This window comes from Myotis davidii, unplaced genomic scaffold (assembly GCF_000327345.1).
Source record: "Myotis davidii unplaced genomic scaffold, ASM32734v1 scaffold4270, whole genome shotgun sequence".
Lineage (NCBI taxonomy): Eukaryota > Metazoa > Chordata > Mammalia > Chiroptera > Vespertilionidae > Myotis > Myotis davidii.
In genome coordinates this window covers 22,754-46,679 of record NW_006282188.1, presented here as the reverse complement: position 1 = coordinate 46,679, position 23,926 = coordinate 22,754, and the positions used below count along the sequence as shown (strand labels likewise).

At 49.2% G+C, this 23,926-nt stretch overlaps 2 protein-coding genes across 8 annotated transcripts in view; one reads left to right on the top strand and one right to left on the bottom strand.

Moving 5' to 3' along the window:
* Nucleotides 1-1,076: 1,076 nt before the first annotated feature.
* TCEB2 (transcription elongation factor B (SIII), polypeptide 2 (18kDa, elongin B)) lies at nucleotides 1,077-8,281 on the top strand (the record flags this gene model as incomplete). The annotated part of the gene is made up of 2 exons (XM_006752731.2): nucleotides 1,077-1,206; nucleotides 7,609-8,281. Coding segments are annotated over 2 exons (243 nt in total), but the record flags the coding sequence as incomplete, so codon positions are not given.
* SRRM2 (serine/arginine repetitive matrix 2) overlaps nucleotides 8,282-23,926 on the bottom strand; it is a 16,807-nt gene continuing 1,162 nt past the window's right edge. The window contains exons 2-15 of one of the 7 annotated variants that reach the window (XM_006752724.2): nucleotides 22,979-23,256; nucleotides 22,012-22,119; nucleotides 21,677-21,841; nucleotides 21,424-21,501; nucleotides 20,896-20,958; nucleotides 20,770-20,802; nucleotides 20,521-20,571; nucleotides 20,022-20,114; nucleotides 19,158-19,353; nucleotides 11,374-17,966; nucleotides 10,353-10,640; nucleotides 9,164-9,277; nucleotides 8,935-9,051; nucleotides 8,282-8,839 (exon numbers count right to left, since the gene is read on the bottom strand). In XM_006752724.2, coding sequence (XP_006752787.2) covers nucleotides 8,830-8,839; nucleotides 8,935-9,051; nucleotides 9,164-9,277; nucleotides 10,353-10,640; nucleotides 11,374-17,966; nucleotides 19,158-19,353; nucleotides 20,022-20,114; nucleotides 20,521-20,571; nucleotides 20,770-20,802; nucleotides 20,896-20,958; nucleotides 21,424-21,501; nucleotides 21,677-21,841; nucleotides 22,012-22,119; nucleotides 22,979-23,220 — 8,151 coding nt within the window. In that variant the 5' untranslated portion in view covers nucleotides 23,221-23,256 and the 3' untranslated portion in view covers nucleotides 8,282-8,829. Of the gene's footprint in view, nucleotides 8,840-8,934; nucleotides 9,052-9,163; nucleotides 10,021-10,352; nucleotides 10,641-10,994; nucleotides 11,153-11,373; nucleotides 17,967-19,157; nucleotides 19,354-19,653; nucleotides 19,937-20,021; nucleotides 20,115-20,520; nucleotides 20,572-20,769; nucleotides 20,803-20,895; nucleotides 20,959-21,423; nucleotides 21,502-21,676; nucleotides 21,842-22,011; nucleotides 22,120-22,978; nucleotides 23,257-23,926 lie in introns of those variants that run through there. The other 6 variants (XM_006752725.2, XM_015568435.1, XM_015568508.1 and 3 more) reach the window with 6 other exon arrangements.

Genomic DNA, 23,926 nt, shown 5'->3' with positions numbered 1-23,926 from the left:
TCCGGGAGGGCGGGGGCCTGGCGAAGGCTGGGGCCCGGGCGGACGCTGCCCGGAACCGCCTCCCTGAGCCTGGTCGTAGGCGCCCGGAGGCGGCGTCGTTGATGTAAACAGTAGTGGACGCCGCGGGCTGAACCTCCCCCACGTGGGGCCGTGTTCGAACTCGGGGAGATGAAGCAGCGAGAGCGCTCGCCACACCTGAGATCGCGATGGAGGAGGGTGTGGAAGGCGCGCGCCAGGCTCCGTGCTGAGCGCCGGGGCCGGCATCGCCCCTGATCCCTGCAAACGGTCCCATCCGCGCCGGCCCTGGACGTCCCTGCTCGGTTGTTAAGGAAACAGGCTCGGCAAGGTGGCCACTTAAGAGCCCAAGGTCGTTGGCAGAGCCAGGATTTGATTCCGGATACCCTTACCCCTCTGCAGGCCCGTCAGAACCACACTGACCCCCCAGACACTCCGCACAAAGACATGGTCCGCGGACGAGTCCGGTTGAATCCGGTCCCGCCAGCGCTTCACAAAACTGATTACTCCCCAACCTTGCTGATGTTATAAAAGCTCCCGCACCCCCACCCCTTCCTTCCTACAACCAACGAGTTATTTAGCAAGGATGGCTTGTGGTTTGGGGTTTTCACTGGGGAATCAGGTGTGCCAGCCCCTGATTAAAGTCTCTGGAAGCATGAGGCCCCTCACGTGAGTGGCTGATACCTACTGGGGCTTCCCTGCCAGATGCACGCCTTCACTCTGAGACCTCCTGCTGGGAATTCCAGTAATTCCCATTTTACGGATAAGGAAACATCACATCAAAAAGTTTACTTGGTCTGGGGTGGCAGAGCTGGGATTCAAACCATGCCTGCCTGTGGCCAGGTTGAGTTAACGGGCTCTTAAAATTAGATTCACCTGGAGTTTGGGAACAACCATTCCAGAGCCCTACCTTGGGAGGTTCCAGTTTGGAAGGACTTGACTGGCCCTAGGAACTTTGGTAAACTGATGGTCCTGGGCTGTCTCTCTACCCTCTCTGACGCCCTCTGTAGTTCTTGACCAGAGAAGCCTTTGGGACTTGACCCTCCTGGGGCCCCTCCTGAAACCCTGCCTGCCTCTCTCCTCAGGATGACCAACTTCTGGATGACAGCAAGACACTGGGCGAGTGTGGCTTCACCAGTCAAACAGCGAGGCCCCAGGCCCCAGCCACTGTGGGGCTGGCCTTCCGGGCAGGTGAGAGGGGCAGCCAAGCCAGCCAGGGCCCGACAGCCAAGGGAGTCATCAGGGAGCCTGTAGTTACTCTTCCAGGACAATGTTTTCCCAGCTCGCAAACGTCAGGCAATATCCTTTGACTGTATTTGTTACCTCGCAAACAAGATGCTTTGTAGAAATTGGAGCCTATTTCATGAAGGATTCAAAGGCCCCTATTCATGATACCAGTTACAGGGGACTTTTTTTTTTTAAATTCCCATCCCCCTTACTCTTCTTCCCCCTTTGGCAACCATCAGCTTATTTATGCGTCTGTTTTGTTTCATTTATTCATTTGTTTTGGGTTTTTTTTTTTAGATTCCACGCATGAGTGAAATTATAAGGTATTTGTTTTTCTCTGTCTGACTCCATTTAGTAAGTATTATACCCTCTAGGTCAGTGATGGCGAACCTTTTGAGCTCGTCAAGCATTTTGAAAAATCCTAACTTAACTCTGGTGCCGTGTCACATACAGAAAATTTTTGATATTTGCAACCATAGTAAAACAAAGATGTATATTTTTTATATTTATTTTATATATTTAAATGCCATTTAACAAAAATCAACCAAAAAAATGAGTTTGTGTGTCACCTCTGACACACGTGTCATAGGTTCGCCATCACTGCTCTAGGTCCATCCATGTTATGGCAAATGGCAAAATGTCATTCTTTTTTATTGCTGAATAATATTCCATCGTGTGTGCGTATGTCCACATCTTCTGTATCCATCTATTGATGGACATCTAGGTTATTTCCATATCTTGGCTATTACTAGTAATGCTGCAATGAACAAAGGGGTGCATATATTTTTTCAAATTAGTGTTTTTGTTTTCTTTACATAAATACCCAGAAGTGGAATTACTTGGTCATATGGTAGCTCTATTTTTAATTTTTTCAGGAATCTCCATACTGTTTTCCATAGTGGCTACACTAAGTTTACAGTCCCACCAACAGTGTATGAGGGTTCTTTTTTCTCTACTTACTCACCAGCTCTTGTTCATTTATTGATGATAGCATTCTGACAGATGTGAGGTGATCGTTCACTGTGATTTAATTTGCATCATTAGTGATGTTGAGTGTCATGTTTGTTGGCTATCTGTGCGTCTGCTTGGGAGAAATGTCTGTTCAGGTCCTCTGGCCATTTTTTTAAAAAATATATTTTATTGATTTTTTACAGAGGAAGGGAGAGGGATAGAGAGCCAGAAACATCGATGAGAGAGAAACATCGATCAGCTGCCTCCTGCACTCCCCCCACTGGGGATGTGCCCGCAACCAAGGTACATGCCCTTGACCGGAATCAAACCCAATCGAACCCAGGACCCTTGAGTCTGCAGGCTGACGCTTTATCCACTGAGCCAAACCGGTTCTGGCTCCTCTGACCATTTTATGTAATTGGATCCTGGAATCAAACCATGACCTTCTGGTTCAGTGGTCGACGCTCAACCACTGAGGTCGCTGTCTGGGCATAGCTGTGTGTGTGTGTGTGTGTGTGTGTGTGTGTTTTAATGTTTTTTATTGGTTTCAGAGAGGCAGGGAGGGAGGGATGGAGGGTGGAAGGAAGGGAGGAAGGAGAAGAAAAGAAGAGAAGGTCAATGAAGAGAATCATTGATTGGCTGCCTCCTGTGTGGCACCCTAACTGGGGATGGAGCCTGCAACATGTGTTAACATAAAAAAACATTCAAATCTGTGGAGCATGTCTGTGAGTTCATTTGGGGCAATTGCCAGGAAGCAGATTCTCAACATATTGGGATAACACTCCGTAGAATGGAGGGTGTGTGTGTGTGTGTGTGTGTGTGTGTGTGTGTGTGTGTGTTTTAATGTTCTTTATTGGTTTCAGAGAGGCAGGGAGGGAGGGATGGTGGGTGGAAGGAAGGGAGGAAGGAGAAGAAAAGAAGAGAAGGTCAATGAAGAGAATCATTGATTGGCTGCCTCCTGCATGCCCCCTCCTACTGGGGATCGAACCTACAATCAGGAATTCAATGTGATGTCCTGGTTCATAAGTCGATGCTCAACCACTGAGCCATGACAGAATCAAACCTGGGACCCTTCAGTCCGCAGGCTGACACCCTATCCACCGAGCCAAACCAGCCAGGGCTAGCAATGTTAATTCTAAACAGTATTTGTGATTTTTAGTCCAATAGTCTTCAGTCCAGTAGTTAAAATAACTGCTTTCTTGTTTTAATTTCAAACATTTCTGTAGGACACAGTGTTGCTTTGGGCTCAGTCCAAAGGTTATTTTGCCTTAACATTCCAAAGATTTGAGGCATAAAACATGCAAGGCCGTTCCTTCTGCATGTCAGCTCTGGCTCCATTTAGTTTTGAAAAGCTTTCACCATTGAGTATGAAATTACCTGTGGGTTTGTAATATACAGCATATAGTATGTTGAAATATGTTCTTTCTATACTCACTTCGTTGTTTTTGTCATAAAAGGATGTTTAATTTGTCATACTTTTTCTGCATCTATTGAGATGATCAAATGGTTTTTATGTTTTGTTAATATGATGTATCACATTGATTTATGGTTGTCCAACCATCCTTGCATCCCTGGGATGACCCACTTGGTCATGGTGTTTAATCCTGGTTTGCTAATATTTTGTTGAGAATTTTACATCTATGTCCATCAAAGATATTGACCTATAATTTTTTTTTTGCGGGGGTTGGGGGAGGCGGGTAATGTCTTCATCTGGTTTGGTATCAGGGTAATGCTGAATGAGTTTGGAAGTGTTTCTTCCTCTTTTGAAATAGTTTAAGGATACGTTTAATTCTTTGAATGCTTGGCAGAATTTATCGGTTAAGTCGCCTCCCACTGCAGGCGATAGGCGTGGGGTGCGATTGCTTGGCTGGCCTGGGGCTCCCTCTGCGGGCGATCGATTGTGGGGCTCCGCAGAGGGAAGCCACTGGCCGGGTAGCCTGGGCCTCTAATGTATTTTTCATTTCAGTTATGTATTCTAAAGGTGTGCTTGATTATTATACTTGCTAACTTCGTTGAAGTTCTAAGTTCCTCTTTTCTACTCCCAAGTTTGGAGAGCATCCTTATGATTATTTGAATTCTTTGTCAGGAAAATTACTTGTTTCTATTTCCTTCAGGTATTTTTCTGGGGATTTTTCATGTTCATTCATTTAAGAGATACTCTTCTGTCTTTTCATTTCTTTTGACTTTGTTTATATGAATTAAACAAAATAGCTTTCTCCCAGTCATGAAAAAGTAGCCTGAGGTAGAGGTGGCCTGTGTAGGCTGTGTGTGCTGGGTGGTTTTGGCAGGCTAGTAAGAGGCGTCCAGAGCCCTTGCCCACTGAGCCAGAATGGCTCCAGGGGGTTTAGGCAGCCAGGTGCATGTAGTAATGACCTGTTGATTTTCCTTGCTTCTTTTGTTGGGGGCTGAAATGGGCTGAGGCAATGTTTCTGGGAACATGCTACAGGGACCTTGCAGGTAGGCTAGTGCACCTGGATAGAGCCCATGACCACCCTGGTGGAGGCGGAGGGAGACAGAAACAACTTTGGGGAAACAATGCCAACCTTGTAGAATTCCTGGAGTCCCGGGGCTCCCCACCTTTCTCTGTATATGCTCTTTTTTGTTTATTGTACAGAAAGTGGTCTGGTGAAGAAGTTACCTTTATGTAGTCTTAGTTGGAGCACTAGCCTATAGGGCAGTGATAGCGAACCTTTTGAGCTCAGCGTGTCAGCATTTTGAAAAACCCTAACTTAACTCTGGTGCCTGTCACATATAGAAATTTGTTGATATTTGCAACCATAGTAAAACAAAGATGTATATTTTTGATATTTATTTTATATATTTAAATGCCATTTAACAAAGAAAAATCAACCAAAAAAATGAGTTTGCATGTCACCTCTGACACGTGTGTCATAGGTTCGCCATCACTGCTATAGGGGCTAGAGTGGCTCCCAGCAGGGAGGCCAGGTATTTGTGGTGATGCCTTATTCCTGACTTGTTCCCTCTGTTGGGAGGCAAAAGACTGTGCAATGTAGCCAGGAACACCCAGTGGTGATCTTGCAGGTAGGCCAAAGCACCTGGATAGAGCTCCCCAACCCTATCAAGTGTAGGGGAATGTAAACAGTGGTGCTCACTGGCTCCTTTGTCCAGAGTTTCTGTAGCTGCTAGATGGCTTTGTGACTTCCCAACCTTCCCTATCCTGTCTCTTCCTCATTTGTTGTTCAGAAATTGTTCATTCAACTTTCAGTTGTCTTGCATGAAGAATTGCTCTATTATTTGGAGTTTGCTCATGGGAGGGGGCAAGTTTAACCTTCTATGCCGCCACCATCTTGGACCTGAGAGAGGACCTACTGAGTACCTGGCCCTGTGCTCTGTTTTATTTTCATTTTACTGTCTTTTTTGTTTTGTTAATCCTCACCCAAGGATTTCCCCTCCCCCCACTGATTTTTAGAGTGGGAGGATTGGGAGTTGGGGGGAGATAGAGACCCTTTGGTGCTTGGGCTGATGCTCTAACCACTAAGAACACTGGCTAGGGCCTATCTCATCCTCTTGGTAGCCCTGAGAGGTAAGCATTGCCATCCATATTTTGGAGATGTGGACACAGACTTTCCAGCAGTTATGTAGGGGAGACATGGTTCAGGTGCAAGCTGCCAGGACCTTGCCTGTGCTAGACACCCTGGCAGGCATTCTCTCAGCAGCGCATCACTTAATCTCCCAGCATCTCTGCAGACCAAAAACTTGTGCCATATCAAGGATAAGTTAACTGTACATGGGGAGTTCAGGTCATTTGCTAATGTGGGTAGTTGTTTCCTTGTGCAGCTTGCAGAAGGACAAGACATTGGTCTGTCTTCTCACCCACAAACTGGCTTCAGTTAGGGAGGTGACAGTCTTCAACTCAAGTGTTAAATGGCATCATCCAGACTTTATCCAAGGAATGGAAAAGGTCTGCAGACCTCCACCTCCCAAGTTATGATAATTCAAAGTTTTGCCAGATATGGCCAACTTTCCCTGGGGGTACCTAATAGATTGAGAACCCTGAGCCAGATAAAGGGAAGTCTCTGGGTGGAAGAAAGTGCAGAAGAAAAGTGAAATGGGGCCTGAGCCGGTTTGGCTCAGCGAATAGAGCGTCGGCCTGTGGACCAAAGGGTCCCAGGGTCCATTCTGGTCAAGGGCACATACCGCGGTTGCAGGCTCTTCCCTGGCCCAGGCCCTGGTCAGGACTTGTGCAAGAGGCAACCAACCAATGTGTTTCCTTCACATCGATGTTACCCTCTTTTTATTTTTTTAAAATATGTTTTATTAATTTTTTACAGAGAAGAAGGGAGAGAGATAGAAACATCGATGAGAAAGATCAATCAGCTGCCTCCTGCACGCCCCCTACTAGGGATGTGCCCGCAACCAAGGTACATGCCCTTGATCGGAATCGAACCCAGGACCCCTCAGTCCGCAGGCTGATGCTCTATCCACTGAGCCAAACTGGTTTGGCTACCCTCTCTCTTTCGCTCTCCCAAAAATCAATGGAAAAATAGAGGATTAACAATAAATAAAGGAGAAAGAAAAAGTGAAATGGGGTTCATTTGTTCTATGCTGACAGGGAAGCCACTGTTTCTAAAGAACAGAGAGCCATTTTGGCCAGTTTAGTGTTCCAAGGCAATGCACAGGGCATTGGGATACAAAGTGGTGGTTCATGTGGGATGGCTGGGGAAGGCTTCTCTGAGGTGGTTTGGTTTGAATGTCATGGAATGGCAGGCTTGGACCAGTAAGTGCAAAGGCTCTGAGGCAGAAAGAGTTCGATATGGGAACTTGGAATAACACAGTAGAGTGATTGGAGAAACATGATAGCAAGAACTTGACATTTTATTCAGAGTATGCTACAAGCTATTGGAAGATTTTGAGGAGGAGTAAAATAGTCTGGTTTGATTTTTTTTTTTTCCCCTCTCCAGAGGATATTTTTTCATTGATTTTTAGAGACAATGGAAGAGAGAGGGGGAGACACATTGATTGGTTGCCTCCCACACATAGCCTGACCAGGGCTGGGGATTGAGCCTGCAACCAAGGTATATGCCCTTGAACAAATTTGAGCCTGGGACCCTTCAGTCCATGGGCTGACGCTCTCTTCACTGAGCCAAACCAGCTAGGGCTGGTTTGATTTTTTACATCACTGCTTGGTAGAGAAGGGATGTGAAGGAAACAAGGAGATGGGATCAGAAGGTAAGGAAATGGGCCCCAGGATGGCCAGGCTCAGGGAGAACAGGGTCAGTTAGTCCTGTAGAGGTGGGAGACATTCCAATAGGGCCACTGAATCTAGGCAGTTGGATGTAGGTAGGTCAGGGCTGTGGAGGAGACTCACTTTGGGGGGATGGGTGGGGGAGGGTTTGCTTGGAGGTCCCAGAAGTTAGAGGCATTTCCTCCAGCTCCCCCTATTTTCTTCTCCAGATGATGCATTTGAAGCTCTGCGCATTGAGCCCTTCTCCAGCCCTCCAGAGCTGCCTGACGTGATGAAACCACAGGACTCAGGAAGCAGTGCCAATGAACAAGCTGTGCAGTGATTGGGCCTGGGGCCCACTCCTCCCCAGTGCCCCATCCCCCCCCCCCAATAAAAAATTTGGGTGTCTGCCTGGTTGCTGCCTCTTTATGCACACCCTCTCCTGATTCCAGGCATCATCCTCACCAGGGTGGGGCTCACTCCTTTTGAGACTCCTCTCCAGCCTCTCTTGCTTGCCAGGCTGGCCTGCTGGACCACAGGTTCTCTGTGCTCATCAATCTATCCCCAGCCCAGCCTGTCCCTGAAAGGCCATGGGGAGAGAACTGGGAGAAACCCAGGGCCCCAGGCTAGTTTTTCTCAGCCTGCTCCTGCCTAGGGGCAAAAGGTTTGACGCTTTGTTGATTCCCAATCAATAGTCCCCTTTGCTGCTTCCCCCCTCCACCTCTGCACACTGGCTTCCAGGCAGGTACCTCTTTCCTGCTCAGAGACCAGAAGCAAAAGTGTAAGCCAGAACCAGTGTGTGGCTTCAGAGCAGTCTATGTGGAACCCTGTAGTCAGTCACTAAAAGGGGCAGCTCTTCTCCCTGCCCTTCTCCACCCTCTAATAAACAGTCTGTAGACCCAATTCCTGCATTTCTCATTTTTATTTGACAGAAAAAGTTGCTCTTGCTGTACAGATTTTAAAAAACCAAAATGCCTTTAAGAAATGTGAAGAAAAGTTGGGGGGAAGGGGCCACAATCTCACTGGGGGGCAGTAAGGGCCAACTAATTTTAACTCCTGCCCCTTTCCATAACATACAAGTTCCCAAGTCCCAAATCCTCACCTCCCCCTCTTCCCTGAACTCAGGAGTAAAGGGGGGACAGTGCCACCCAGGCCCTTTTTGACTCAAGACTGAAGGAATCGTGAACTCTATTTCCTCCTCCAGCAACTCCCATTCTTACTCCCACCCACCCCCAACCCCCCAAAACATGTGAACCAGAAAAACTCACAGATTAACATTTCACAGGAACAAAGAAAAAAAGGGGGGTAGAGAAAGAAGGGAACCCCCTCAAAATGCTGCCAGGGTTCGGAGGGGACAAGCACCCCCCCACACACACAGCTGTTGGGGAGAAAGGGGGCACTCCCTGTGGCTCCAGAACTTGGGGTGTGGTGGGATTCCCCCAAGAAAACACTCATGGAGACCTGCAACAGAGAAGAATGCCATCAATGCAGAGGTCTCAGGCAGTCAGAGCTCTCAGGGAAAAAAAGGTTCAGTCCTGGAGCACTATGACACACACCTGGAGGAGCGGTGCCGCACTGGGCGGGGGCTAGGTGTCTCCCTCCTGCGCTTGTGGCCTGGGGAGCGGCTGTCCCCACGCTGACCTCTCCGGGAACCATGCTCACTGCTGCTGCTCCTGAAACACGACATCAGATCACATACACACCCCAATCTCTTGCATCTTTAAGCCTGAAAACTTGCAGACCAAATCGGGCTGGCTATTGGCAAGAACACACTAGTGGCCCTACCTCTGTTGGTCCTGTGGTGAGGGCTGGGGCGAGGGGTGTTGGCGCTCGGCAGGTGAATAGCTAAGGGACCGGGAGTCCCGGAGGGAGTCTATTGGCTTCCGGGGGCTGCGGGACCTAAAGAGCAGAGAAGGTCCCCATAGTGCCACATTCTTCCAAACCCACCAGCCAGCACTCAGGACCACCCCCCAGGTCTTGACCACCAAACCTCATACCACACAGGGCCAGCCTCAGACCCACCTTTGTCTGCTCACTCACCCATCCGCCCGCATACCATCCACCGAGTGCCCCAGTGGGCAGGGCATGGGGATGGGACGGTGGGGGACACAAAGGTAAAGACAGTCCCTGCCCTTGGAGGGGCTCAGTTTGGTGGTGAAGGAAGGCCAAGAGGCACGCTCAGCCTCATGTGTGGGAAGCAGCCCCACAGGGACTGATATAGGTAGATCTGGGGACTCAGGGGAGGGAGATGAAGGGAAGGGGCAGGGTAGTCTTCTCGAAGGTGCTGTTTGAGCGGAGTCTTGCAGAACGAGGAGTTCACCAGGCGGACAAGGGAATTCCAGGCAGAAGGAACAGCATGTCCAAAGGCATGGGGTTCTCCTTAGACTGCAAGGCGCTGGGAGTGGCTGGAGCAGAGGGCATGTGTGGGGGCGGGCAGGAGAGGAGAACACAGGGCAGGCAAGGCCAGTTGGTGGAGAGCCTCACACGCCATTCCCGCAGAGATGGGGCTTTATCCTGCAGGCCACAGGGCGTCCCAGAAGGATTTGTGGAGTGGAGGGAAGTAACCAGATGTGCGTTTTAGAAAGATCCCTCTGGCTACAAGTGGAAGAGAATGGCGTGGAGGCAGGGAGACAGGGAAGAGGCTGTGGACAGAGTCAGGAGATGATGACGGTGGCCAGACCAGAGCCCTGGCAATAGCAATGGGGAGACTTAAAAGCTAGAATCCCTGGGACCAGGGACCAGGCTGCATGTCAGGGGCAAAGAGAAGGAACCTAGGACTCCCCAATTTTGGCTGGGGCACCCACTTGGATGGCACAGCCCTTGTCAGAACAAGGCACAAGAGTTATGCGGGGAGAAGAGATTTTGACTCCTCCCACACAATCAGACACCAGAGTCCATATGAGACACCCAGCAGGGGTCTCACACTTCCAGGGTCACACCCCTCCCCTACCATCTCAAGCAAGGTAGCACTCACCTCCGCTCGCCAGGGGGTGGCTTCTTGGGACTTGCAGGTTTGGGCAAGGCCTGAGGGTCAGGCTTAGCAGGGGAAGGAGAGGACGTAGAAGAGGAGGAGGAGGAGGATGAGGAGGAAGAAGAGGAGGAAGAGGAAGAGGAGGAAGAGGAAGAGGAGGAAGATGAGGAAGAGGAGGAGGAAGAGCTGGAACTGGAGCTGCTATCACGCCTCTTCCTCTTGGCTGGGGTTGGTTCCTGAGGTCGTCCCTCTCGTTCAGTCTCTTTTGGGGCTGGGGGAGGAGTAGGGACCCTGTAGGAAGAGTACAATGTCACAAGGAGAGACAAGCTGCCCCAACCCCAACCCTACCTTCCAAGACCGGGAGGAAGGGCAGTGGGGGAGGGGGGCTTGAGAAAGGTCCTGGGAACTCTCCCAGCCAAAGCCAGAGAGCCAGTGACCCAGTGAGCATATTCTCTGGAGAGCAGTGGCCCCAAGCTGACCCAACCTCTGCTAACATAAGCAATAGGCTGGGGGCCCGCAGCACAAGGGATCAAGGTTAAACGTCAAGAATGTCCCTGATGAAGGAATACAGCCCCTGGGCTCAGGTGTGGGTGCAAAGCTGGGTGGTCTCCTTCCTTGGAGAGCCAGCTTGGGTAGGCTCCTGTGTGTGTGTGCGCTGGCTGGGGGAGGAGCCGTCCTGCCTGGAGGCAGGAAGAGGGATGGGATGACCTCTGAAGATCCTTCCAGCCCAGGGAGTTCCTCTTGAGGTCTAACTGCCATCCCTCCTGCTGTAAAATTAAGTCCATTTCCTCTAGTTCTGTCCTCTGTAGAGATGGAAAACTTATCATTATCCTCTAGAGAATTAACCTTTGGAGATTTTTCTGTCCCATTCCACCCTCCAACACCCCCACCCCACATTCTCTCTATTCCCAGCTTACACCTAAACAAGCCAAGAACCCTCTGGATAGGGCGTTCCCTTCCCCATCCCGACCCATCCTTTACAAAACCTTCCCCTGGGAAAAGTTCTAAAAGCCAAGTCCCTTACCTCTTCAGTGCCACCTCGGGTTGAAGGGGAAGGCTAGAGCCCTCCGAGTCACTAGAACTGGAGCCAGAGGAGGAGGAGGAGGAGGAGGAGGATGACGATGACGAGGAGGAACTAGATGAGGAGGATGAGGAGGAACTCCGCCGCTCCTTTGCTGGCTGCAGGGCCCCCGTAGAGGCAGGTGGTTCCCCCCCCTCAGGGTGGGCCCCCCCAGGGGCAGGGACAGAGAGCATGCCATTGTGGTCACCAGCAGAGGATGTGGTCTTTGCCACTGACCCAGAAGAGAGGGACTGAGATCCTGCTACAGTGGTCGTTGAGGCAAGCAAAGATCGGGATTGGTCAGAAAGAGCAGATGGCACAGGGGACCTAGGCCGATCCTGAGCTGGAGGGAGAACAGACTGTGAGGGAGGAGCCTGAACCATTCTAGAAACTGGAGAGGGAACCCGCTCAGAGGTCATTCTAGACTGGCTTGGGGCAGCTGGTGGGGTTCTGGAGCCTGGGCCTCCCGGTGGGGTTCTAGACCTGGCTCGGTCAAGGAGCGGTGGTGAGGTTCTGCCACTAATGCGCTCATAGGCAGAGAGGGGCACCCTGGGGCTGGTGAGGTTTGCACCAGACAAAGCTGGAGCCATTCTAGCACTGGTGAGGCTTGCAGGGGCCAAGGATGGCGGGGTTCTTGAGCTGGCAATATTCACAGGAGCTGTGGCATGTGTAGATCTAGGACCCACCAGGTTTGCAGGAGTTGGTGCCTGGGGTGTTCTGGAGCTGGATGGATAGTTTGCAGCGTTTGGGGGTGTGCCAGAGCCTGAGAGACTTAATGCTGCCAATGCCGCTGGGGTTCTGGCTCCTGGTAGGTTCACAGCTGGAGCTGTAGGGGTGCGCGGGTCAGCGAGGTTTACAGCAGATGGTGTGACTGCTGTTCTGGGGCTGGTCAAGTTCATGGCTGCTGCTGCAGCTGGTGTTCTCGAGTCAGCCAGGTTCACTGCTGTTGGTATGGCAGGTGTCCTGGCACTGGCCAGGTTCATGGCTGCTGCAGAGGCTGCAGGAATCCTACTGGCAAGGCTGGCAGCTGGGGCTGTTCTGAGACTCATGAGAGGCACTGGAGCAGGAACCTGGGACATTCTTGCAGCAAGGCCTGCAGCAGACATGGATGGAGGCGGCCGAGCAGTGCCAAGACTGATGGCTGTCAGGGCAAGTGCAATTCTAGACTGAGCATGATTTTCTGGCACAGATGTTCTAGGGTGATCAGGAATTCGGGGACCTGGACCATCCATCATGGAGCCACCAGCTTGCTGCAGGACAGACATGGGTGTTCTAGAGCTGCCAAGGGGTTCAAGCATTCCAGGAGATCTACAGCGGTCAAGAGGAGTTGGTGACATGCTAGGACGACTGAAGCAACTCATTCTGGAGCTATTGAGTGCCACTGGAGGTGTCCGAGAACCAGAATGATTCCTTGTTGCAGGAGGAGTAGCAGAACGTGAACGATCGGAACTACTTCCAGATACAGATCGTCTACGGATGGCTGGAGGAGATCTTGTTAAAGACCGTTTGCCCCGAGTCATTCGTGGAGTACGAGATCTAGAACGACGGCGGACAAGCGATGAACGACTTCGTGAGCGTTTGCGTGGCAAAAGTGGGGTTCGAGACCTAGAGCGACGCCGAATAGCTGGAGGTGTTCGAGACCTAGATCTGCGGCGTGTCACTGGAGAGGTTCGAGAGCGGGACCTCCTTCGAGTTATTGGACTGGTGCGAGATCGAGATCTCCTGCGGGTGACTGGTGATGTTCTGGATCTGGATCTTCTGCGAGTGATAGGAGAGGTTCTGCTTCGAGATCGCCTCCTCATTACTGGTGGAGTCCTAGATCTAGATCTTCTGCGAGTCACTGGTGGTGTTCTAGAACGGGAACGCCGGCGAGCTGGTGTTCTGGATCTTGAACGCCGGCGGGTTACTGGTGGTGTTCTGGACCTGGATCGCCTTCGACTCACTGGGGATGCTCTTGAGCGAGATCTTCTTCGAGTCACTGATGTCCTAGATCTTGATCTTCTCCGACTGACTGGTGAAGTACGTGACCTGGACCTACGTCGGCTGACCAGGGGTGTTCTGGATCTGGATCGCCGATGAGCGGGAGACCTGGAACGCTTCCATGGGGCTGGTGATGTGCGTGAGCGGGAACGCTTCCGACTGGTTGGGGGTGTCCGAGAGCGACCTCTTCGACGTCGAGAGGAGGTTCGTGAACTCTCTTGCCGGGCAGGAGACCTTGAGTGGTAACCAGAGCCTCCTCTACGCCTACGAGTAACCCGAGACCTTGAACGGCTCCGCTGTCTTCTTCGAGAGGTTGACTGAGAAGATCCTGACCTATCTCGACGTCGGGTTGTTCTGGTTTTCTCCCTCCTTGACCGGGAACGGGACCTCTGGAGCCCACGAGCCTTTGGTGAAGGAGAACGACCTCTCCTTGAAGTTGTCTTAGTGCGGGGGGATGAAGCTGAACGCCGCCGGCGTGAAGATCTTGACTTTTCAGCTGGCTCTGGGGAGGACACTGAAGGACTTCGTCGGCGTCGTGGGGGAGTTCTAGAACGTGTCTCTGGTGAGGAAGATGCAGAACGACTTCTACGGGAGAGTCTGGTCTTCCTAGCCCTCTCCGATGATCGAGAGCTGTGACGACGAGGTGGGGTGCGAGATTTAGTCTTGGGCTGTGGTGATGACCTAGAGCTTCTTCTAGCCATTCTGGATTTGGGAGGGTGTTCTGGAGAAGACTCAGAACTGCTGCTTCCTTCAGGAGAAGGGCCTCTACCTTTGCTTGATGAACCTGATCTGCTTCGTCTGGGAAGGGCCCGAGGGGCAGGAGCCTTGGGTTCAGGAGAGGAATCAGAACCACTCTGTGCCCTAGATGCTGCTCTTGGCTTATCTTTAACTTCAGGGGATGAGCCAGACCTACTTAGCTGAGGAGAAGGTCGGGATTTGCTATCAACTTCTGGAGATGATCCAGAACGACTCCTTTGTCTAAGTGACATTCGTGTTTTAACTTTTGCATCTGGAGAAGAGTCTGAATCACTTCTTTCCTGAGTGGATGCACTGGGTTTCTCATCAAGTTCTTGAGAAGATCCAGATCGACTTCTCTGCTCAAGAGGAGACCTACCCAAAGTCTTTTGTTCAACTGATGATTCTGACCCACTTCTTTCTCTCTGGGGGGTAATACACTTGAGTTCTGGGGATGATGGAGAACGACTCCTTGGCCTAGGAGTCTGAGGCAAAGCTTTTGGTTCTGGAGAAGAATCACATTCACTTCTCCCCCTGGATGGTGTTCTGGGTATGTCTTTCATTCCAGGAGAGGATCCAGATAAGCTGTGCCTTGAGGGAGTCCCAGACCCATCTCTAAGTCCTGGGGAAGACCCAGACCTGCTTCTCCTTGAGGGGGTTCTGGGTAAATCATCTTTCAGTTCAGGAGAAGATGCAGAACTACTTCTTTCCCTTGAGGGTGTTCTAGGTATAGCATCAAGTACTGGCGAAGAGAGAGTCTGATTTGAGGATATTCCTGCTTTTCCCACTGCATCTGGGGATAACTCAGAACTGCTGCGTCTGGAGGATCTCAATTGTTCTTTCATGTCTAGAGATGGATCTGTCTCCAACTGACTAGGAAAAGGTTCATTCAAACCTTTAACCTCAGCAGAAAATTCAGTATTTATTTCTGCAACAGGGCCTGAGTTTCTAAATTCTAAAGGTGACTCATAGTTATTCTCCCTGGGAGAGGTGTTAGACAGTTCTTTACGTTCTGGAGAATAATGTGGCCCACTCCAAGTTGATGCCACTGCAGGGAGTTCTGCTTCCAAAGAAGCCTGCAACAACTGGCCTTGGTCAAGAGTCAAAGTCACAGCAGTCCTTTCTTCTTTTTCAGATGATTCGAAGTTACTTCCAGCCATTTCTTTGAGTTCTGGAGAAACATGGGACAAGACCTGGTTTGAGGACACTTCAGATTTGTCAGCTACCTCCATTAACTCCTCATCTTGGCTTGGTTTAGCTGATGGACTACTTTGGTCTTTTGTATCTGGAGATGACCCAACACCACTTCTTTCCTTTGAAGAGGTTCTAGGTGTATCTTTGAGTACTGGTGAGGGCTCAGGTCTATTCTGTACTGGAGGAGGACTCAATTTGTCACTTAGTATAGATGATGCAGTAATATCCTCCTGAAGGAGTAAGTCTGTTTGCTTTTTTGATTCAGGAGAAGGCTCCAATCTACTCTGCCCCAGAAGAGATTTACAGTCCACTGGAGGATATGGGGAAGAGTCAGATTGGGATCTGTTCTGTTCAGGAGACATTCCAGATTTCAGCCTAGGACTCACCGACAATTTGCTTCTATCTTGTGTTGTTGGAGATCTGGGTGCAGGCTCAGTGACAGGAGAAGAGGGACTGGATTGACCACCCTTAGGCGGTGTTTGAGATTTGCTCTTCAGAGATAGTGTGTCATAGTGATTCTGTCTCCTTTCTGGACTTGAAGTGTCAGATCTAGAATCTAGTGAAGTGAGAGATTGTCCTTCTTGCTGCAGAGATGAAGTGCCAAAATAGCTCTCTCCTGGTGGTGTGCTAGACGTTAGTCCTGAACAGAGTGAGAAAGACCCAGAACAACTTTGTGCTGATGAATCTTTAGACATCTCTTGGGAACCTGGTGACTTTGATCCAGAAAGATTGTGGCCTGGTGAAGTTTGAGGCTGTACTTTGGGGCTTGGTGAAGTAGACCCTGAGTGACTTTGTCTTGGTGGTGTTCCAGGTTTCACTTTTGTATCTGGTGAGGAGGACCTAGAATGGCTGTGTCTTTGTAACAATATAGATTCCACCTTGGAGCGAGGAGACTCTGATCTGTCTTGCCTTGGTGGTGTACTAGATGTCACCCTACCAGGACTTGGAGAAGATGAACCAGAACGGCTCTGGATTGGTGATTTTACTGCCTTTACGTTGGGTTGTGGAGATGACGACCCAGACCGGCTCCGTCTTGGAGATGTGCTCAATTTCACTGCAGAAGGCGAAGACACAGAGCAGCTTTGTCTCAAAGGGGTCCTAGACTTCACCTCAGGGTCAGGTGATGTTTCAGAACAGCTCTGTCTTTGTGGTGTTGCAGACTGTTCATTTGCCTGAGGACTTGTTACAGATCCTTGCCTTGGTGGTGTTCCAGATTTCCCTTCAGGTTGAGATGAACCAGAATGACTTCGTCTTGGTGGTGGTGTTTGAGATTTAGCTTTAGATTGGGATGATCCAGAGCGGCTACGCCTAGGTGGTGTCTGAGACTTTTGTTTAGGACATGGAGAGGATCCAGAAAGGCTTCGTCTCAAAGACAAGCGAGATTTTGCTTTGGATCGTGGAGAGGAGAGAGACCTGCTCCGCCTTGAAGAAACATGGAATTTTTTCATTTCTGGGCTTGAGTTGGACCTGCTCCTTCTCTGTGATGTTCTGGATTTATTCTTCCGCTCTGATGATGAGCCAGACCTGCCTCTCCTTTGTGGTGTTCTAGAATGAGATCTTCCCCGTCTAACTAGACTTCTACTACGGGATCTTCGTCTTGCTGGAGTCCTAGACCTAGATCTCCCTCGTCTTGCTGGTGTCCTAGACCGAGATTTTCCTCGCCTGGCTGAGGTTCTAGAGCGAGACCTGGCACGCCTGGCTGGGGTCCTAGAGGAAGACCTGCCACGCCTGGCTGGGGTTCTAGAGCGAGACCTGCCGCTTCTCCTGGCTAGCGACCTGCTACGAGACCTCCGTCGTACTGAACGGGTCCTAGATCTGCGCCTAGCCGGTGTTCTAGACCGAGATCTGCCCCTCCTGGCTGGTGTTCTAGATCGAGATCTACGCCTGTTTGGTGTTCTGGATCGTGATCTACGCCTCGTGGGTGTTCTAGAGCGAGATCTGCCCCGTCTGGCTGGTGTTCTAGAGCGAGATCTGCCCCTAGCAGCTGGAGATCTGGAGTGTGACCTTCCTCGCCTTGCTGATCTAGATCTGCCTCTTCTCTGGGTATTTCTGCTCCTGGACCAGCCTGGTCGCTGAGGGGACCTAGATCGGCCACGTCGCTGGGGACTTCTAGATCGCCCCCATCTCTGTACAGACCGGGACCTATGCCACTGAGGGGACCGGGATCGAGAATGACCTCGCTTAGTAGGGGTTCGAGACCGCGATCGCCCCCTCTTCGTGGTGGTAGGGCTAGGGGACCTCCCCATCCTACGAGGAGTAGGAGAATGTGACTTATCCCGCTTTCCTCTGCCATGTGAGCGACTCTTCGATGCGGGAGAAGAAGAAATCTCTCGGTGGGACCCTGGAGCTGGTGTGGGTTTAGGACTTTCAGGGGAAGAGCTGGCATGCCGAGAAACTTTGGTAGGTTGAGGGGATGGTGGGGAGCTCTCTGAAGATGATTGGGGAGGTTTCTCAGGAGACTTAGGTGGTAATCGACCCCGGGTTGGGGAAGCCTCAGATGGGGGGTTCATTGGCTCCTGACTTATGGGGGTTTTTGCAAGGGGTTGTGGGGAGCTGCCATGTTGCTCAGCAAGGAGCAGAGTGGGAGCAGATGGTTCTGGGCCTGTGCTGCTCCTTTCCGGAGAGGGGCTAGGTCGAACTGTAGATTTCTAAGGGTGGGGGGGAAAAAAAAGCAGGAATAGGGATATGTAAGCACTAAAACTTCTTATCACCCGTAAGATTCCAAAACCCTTTCCAAAGGAATTTTTCTGCATGCCCCATTATACCAAACTGGTCCTTTTTCCCATGACAAGTCATCACATTTATTCAATAACAAGAGGCTATTTAACATAAAAAAACATTGGGGGAAAACATAAAGATATGGATAATCTGTAACCTCAAGGGTCATATAATATAGAGACAGGATGCAAACACAGTACATTTTACAGAAAAGAGCCATTATAAAATGTTGTAAACATAGAAAAAAGTATTTTTAAGTGGAAAGATAAAGCAGTTCACTAAAGTGGTGGACTCTGACTTTATCCTTAAAAAATAACTATTAAGTAAAAGAAAAAAGGCAAAGATTTGAGGACTTATATAAATAAAAAACACTGGAATGGAGCACAGGAAAAGACAGAGAACATGGAAAATGCATAGGAGAGCTAAGAATTTAGCAAAACAGCAATTAAAATATAATAGTTGAAGCAAGAAAACATTAGGGCTTGCATTAGAATAGCAAGTATAAAAGCACGGGTGCTGAAAAATAAACACTCTAGAAAAGTGTTTTCAGATTGCAGGTAGCAACCCAGTAGTGGGTTCAAACATTTTAGTTAGCCACAACCAGCATTTAATGAGAGAAAATATTAGAGGAATCTAAGTAGTAATACCAAGTATGAAGAAACTTTAGAGTTCTATATACATATATAAACAGGATGATAATGCAAAAACTACATTAAGTGAAGTTTGAAAACCACAATTCTAAAGGATTTGCAAATATTAAGAAAACCTGATAACAAGACAGAAATACAGGGGAAAAAGAAAAACCAAATGAATTCACCCAGCCAGTGTGGCTTAATGGTTGAGCTTATACCTATGAACCAAGAGGTCCTGGTCAGGGCACATGCCGGGGTTACAGGCTCAATCCCCAAAAGAGGGCATGCAGGAGAGGCAGCCAATTGATGTCTCTCTTTCATTATGTTTCTTTCTCTCTCTCCCTTCCTTTCTCTAAATTGAAAAACATATTTAAAAAAACAATCCCAAATTCATTTATCTCAATAAGCTCTTACTTTTCTTCATGCAAACACCTATCCTAAGTCCATGTCCTTATAACCCCACAAACATCCATTAACTCATGCACATACCTCCTCCTTCTTGTCTTTGTCTTCATAAGGGCTACTAGGCTGTTTTGTAGAGGGTTCTGGGCTGCTTGTATGCCCTGTGTTGTTGGTACCTGGTTCTCTGGAAGGTGCATCTCCCTCCCCTCTACGCCCTGAAGCAGGGGAAAGACTTTGCCCTGTCAAGGCAGTTGTATGGGGTTTTGCTGCAGCACTTCGAGACCTGAGGGAGGTAATTGAGGATTGGGGAGAGAAAGAAAATCAGTTCAGCGGAGTACAGAAAACCCCCTCCCCAGCTCCCATCCACCTTTCCTGACTGTACACAACCCTCTTCCAAGTAAACCTTCTCTTAATCATAAGATTCAAATCATTCACTGAAGTTCAAGTCCAATTCACTTTGTTGGTCCTCCTCTTCCCAACACGATCCCAAAAAATGTTCTCCCTCTACCCCTTTGTTCACCTCCCACAAACCTCCCAAAACCCTCCACCCAGCCATTCCCTACCCACTTCATTCACAACTCACCTCTGAGCCCACCTCCTTCAGGAAGCCTTCCCCGATTAAGGAAGCCAGGGCAAGGATTCCTTCCTCCCCCAGACACCACGAACAAACCACCACCCCCCCTATTCTGGCAGTCCATATACATCAGAACAAAACAAAAAATAACAAAATAAACAAAACAAATATAAACCAAAAAAAAAAAAAAAAAAAAGAGAAGGGGAAATGTATATGTCTGTCCATCCTGTTGCTTTAGCCTGTCAGCTCCTAGAGGGCAGGGACCGTGTCTTCCGAATGGTCTGTGCAGCGCCTAGCACACCGTGGGCGCTCAATAAATATTAAATTAATTAACCCACAAGTCCCTCTCCCTCCCTTCCTCCTGGACCACCCCTTACCGACTGCGGGAAGTATCAGAAGAGGAGGCAGAGTCAGCAGAAGTTGAATGGTGGGCCCGGCGGCTCTTGGGGGCTGGTGTTGTACTTCGAGACCTGAAGGAAGACCACCACCCATAACTCAGGTACTGTCACACCTGTATTGGTTTCCCCTCATTCCTCCCTTAACCCTTTTCTTTTTTTTTAATGTATTTCTTTATTGGTTTCAGAGAGGAAGGGAGAAGGAGAGAGAGATAGAAACATCAATGATGAGAGAGAATCATTGATTGCCTGCCTCCTGCACGCACCCCACTGGAGACTGAGCCCGCAACCCAGGCATGTGCCCTTGGCCGGAATCGAACCTGGGACCCCTCAGTCCGCAGGCCGACTCTCTATCCACTGAGCCAAGCCGGCTAGGGCCATCCCTCAACCCTTTATCAGTCAGGTACATGACATATTCTACCCTAACCCCTTAAGCGGCATTCATCTACTTGCTAAGCAAATTCTCCTCCTATTCACTCACCGCTTCCGCTTCTTGTCCTTAGATTTACGTTTGCTCTTTGGAGTGGGAGACCTAGAAATTAAATTAAAATTATTAAAAGTAATAATCACATTTAAAAAATGAAATGAAAAGAATTAGGGGGTTATTGAAAAATCAAGGAATTGAGCTTTATTTCAAGAAAAAAGCCCCACAGAAAGCAAGCAAGGCCATCAAGCAATGGCTCACTGCTCTGTATGCCACTATGTCCCCTATGCCCCAAAGAGCTCTTACCTGTGCTTCCGTTTCTTGGATTCAGACTCTGACCTGTGGGGGGTGGGGGGAATGATAAAACATAAACCAGTAACTATAACTGGACTCATAAGCCTCTCAAATCATCCATGTACTCCCACCTCATACCTGTGCTTCTTCTTCTTAGAGCTCTTCTTCCTCTCTCGTCGAGGAGAGCTGCTCTCTGACCGGCTAAAGATGAGTTCAGAAACAAGGTCATTCTGCTTGGCTCCTTCCCTAGCTCTCCCACTTATAACACCCCCCACCACTAAAGGCTTCTAAAGCACCGAACAACTCCAACAGCATTCATGTCCCAGACCTAAGCCCAGGACTTATTAAAATAAAAAGCATAAGTACCTCTTCCTTCTATCAACAAACAACAAAGTGAAAATCTCAGAAATCCAAAATGCTGTTGGCCAGTTCTTAAAGCTACAGAATCAACCCTTTCCACTAAAGAAGCATATACATTCCTTCTCCCAGCTGAAATTTGAATGGTAACTCCCTCTTCCCTGAGAGAACTCTCTCCTGCTTTCTAGAAGCAAGAATTCTCTATAGACAGAGAGAGGTACACATACACAGGTTGATTGGGGAGAAAAAAATGCAAGCATGACAGAACTAATCCTCTTGCTTACTACAGTAACTTTCCAACTAACTTACCGTCCTCTATCTTTCTTCTTTTTCTTCTTCTTTTGCTTTGGGGTTGGTGAACGAGAACTACTGGACTCCCGAACAAGGCTGGGGGGAAATGAAAAGGAAGGATGGGCGTTAAGACAAATTTTCTCAAGGTATTTCAATTTCAAAAGAACATAATCCAAAGAGTTTGGGAAGAAACAGTCCCCATACATACATAAATAGCAGAGTACTTAGAATTAGGGAGAGAAGCTGACACTGGTTTCTTGGAGTTATGTACCTGTAAGGTTTAGGAGGCTCGGGAACTGGTTGTTTGGCTTCTCGAGCACGACGCTGAGGATCAAAAGAGCTCCCATCCACATAGGAATCACTGATGCCAAAGGCAGCACGGAGTCGCTCATTCTTTTTCTCATTCAATTCTGCCAACTGGTGAGTCTCAGTAACCCTACAGGCAAAAAATAGCAAAGGTGTGAAGGACACAATCATTTTTATAGAATTATAGGCAAGAGCCAAACAGGATTAGGAAAAGACAAAACAGAAAATACAACGTAAGAAGAGAGGACAGAAGGAGCAGTATATAGTCCAGAGGAAATCAAAGGAGAATTAAACACTCACGCTGGTCTCTGCCCTGGGGTCTCCTCCTTTCCCCCAGGGTTCACATCCTTCTCCAGCAACATGAGTCGAAAGGTCGCCACTTTTTCCTGAATTTGCTGTTCCTCGTACCTGGAGAACAAATCCCTTCAGGGTTAAAGCTTGATTAGACACTTTCCCCAGTCCCAGGTTTACAGTTTCCTCATTCCCAACAGGGTCCCTTCCCTTTCCATGCACACATAGAACTTTTCACTCACTGTCACCCAAAGCACCCTTTTCTGAAGTCCTTCTGATATTCTCCCTGTCATCTTCCTTCCACTTACTACACCCTCTAGAACAGTGGATTTTAAACATGCTACACTCAGGCCAAGAGAATAAAGTTAAACAGGCAGAGTTTCAGGTGCTCCTCCCCAACTTCAACAAGAACAGGTCTTTCATTTCCTAGGATTACAAAATAAGGTGCATTGTATAAAAGGGGTGCCACTGCTGACGTTTGAAAACCACTGCTCTAAAAGGTTTTCTCCCTGAATGTGCTCCTTTCCCAAAATTTCACTTCTTATCCAACCCATGATCCTCTCTTATCCAGCCAGGTATTCCAGTTCCTGTTTTCCTGTCTTTGCTACTTTCCAAGGCCTAAATCCTTAAATACATTTATCTTCCTCTTCTCTATCAATAACAACACTGGTCAACTTATCTAGATCTTCTCTTGCCTGTTTTCTGCATTCCCACCTCTCCCTTAAAGCACATTTTTCCCCCTCAATGGCCCCCTTTCCCCATGTGCCTGTCTAAATCGGGCTCCCTTAGATGTCCCAGACAGTTTCCTCAGCTCCCACTCTGAACTGTCCCTTAACTCCTTTCAAAGTGCTACCTCCACCCCTCCTACAACTCCCCTCCAGGCCTCTTTCAACAACTCCTAAGCTACCTACACCCCACCTAACTCCCCCAGCTCTGTACTCATTCAGTGCTTGGCTCTCCCCAGCCCTCCCCTCACCCCTGCTCTTCCATCATCTCCTCCAGCTCGAGGCATCGCAGCTCCACTCGCCGCTTGCGCTCGTGGTCCAGGATGTCAGGATTAGGCCGCTTCACCAGGGCAGCCTCCAGGCGCCGCAGTTCCTCCTCTCCCTTGTAGTCAGGCCGCTCACCCCGACGGCCCCGAACCAGGGACAGGTTGCGCTGGACGTAGCCGTTGGTGCCGCTGCCCCGGGGCGTCGGCAGCCCGATCCCGTTGTACATGGCCCCGTGCCCGGGGGGAGTGGGGCACCACCGCTCCTGAGGGGGAGCGGGGAAACACGGGTCAGGCCCCTGGCCCCAAGCTAACCACTTACCACCACCCAAATCCCTGCTCTCCTTCATCCCTATTACAACATGTACATACACACTAAACAACCTTTAGCTGCATAATCTTCCTAGTCTCCTAACAAAACCTTCCTTCCCACAATGCTTTCTTTCCACCAACTCATAGCCCAGCTCTTACAGCATTTTCCTTCAATGTGCAAGAGCCATTCCTACTTGCACCTAGATTTTCTTTTTTCTACCCTAAGCAAACAAAGATCCTTTCAAATATCTCCCTCCATACTGTCCCTTTATTCTCTTTTGGCCCCAATACACACAAATGGTATCTGTGCAGCCTCAAACCCAGACTAAACGCCAACATGCACGTCAGAAACTCATAAACCTTGGAAACAATCTTCATACTTTACTTCCCAGGGGCCATTTCCTTGATCCCAAATATTTATACCTCCTCTTAACTACCCCGATACCTTATTCCTTCAATTTCCTTCCTATAGGATTTCTCACGATTTGCAGCTCATCCAAGTCTCCCTAACACCTGTTAAATATTACCTGTTTCCAGTTCAATGCTCTAAATACATCAAACCAGCCTCCTCTGTTTCAACTGTTCCCATACCTTCTCTATTGTCTTATAATGAAAAACAACCCC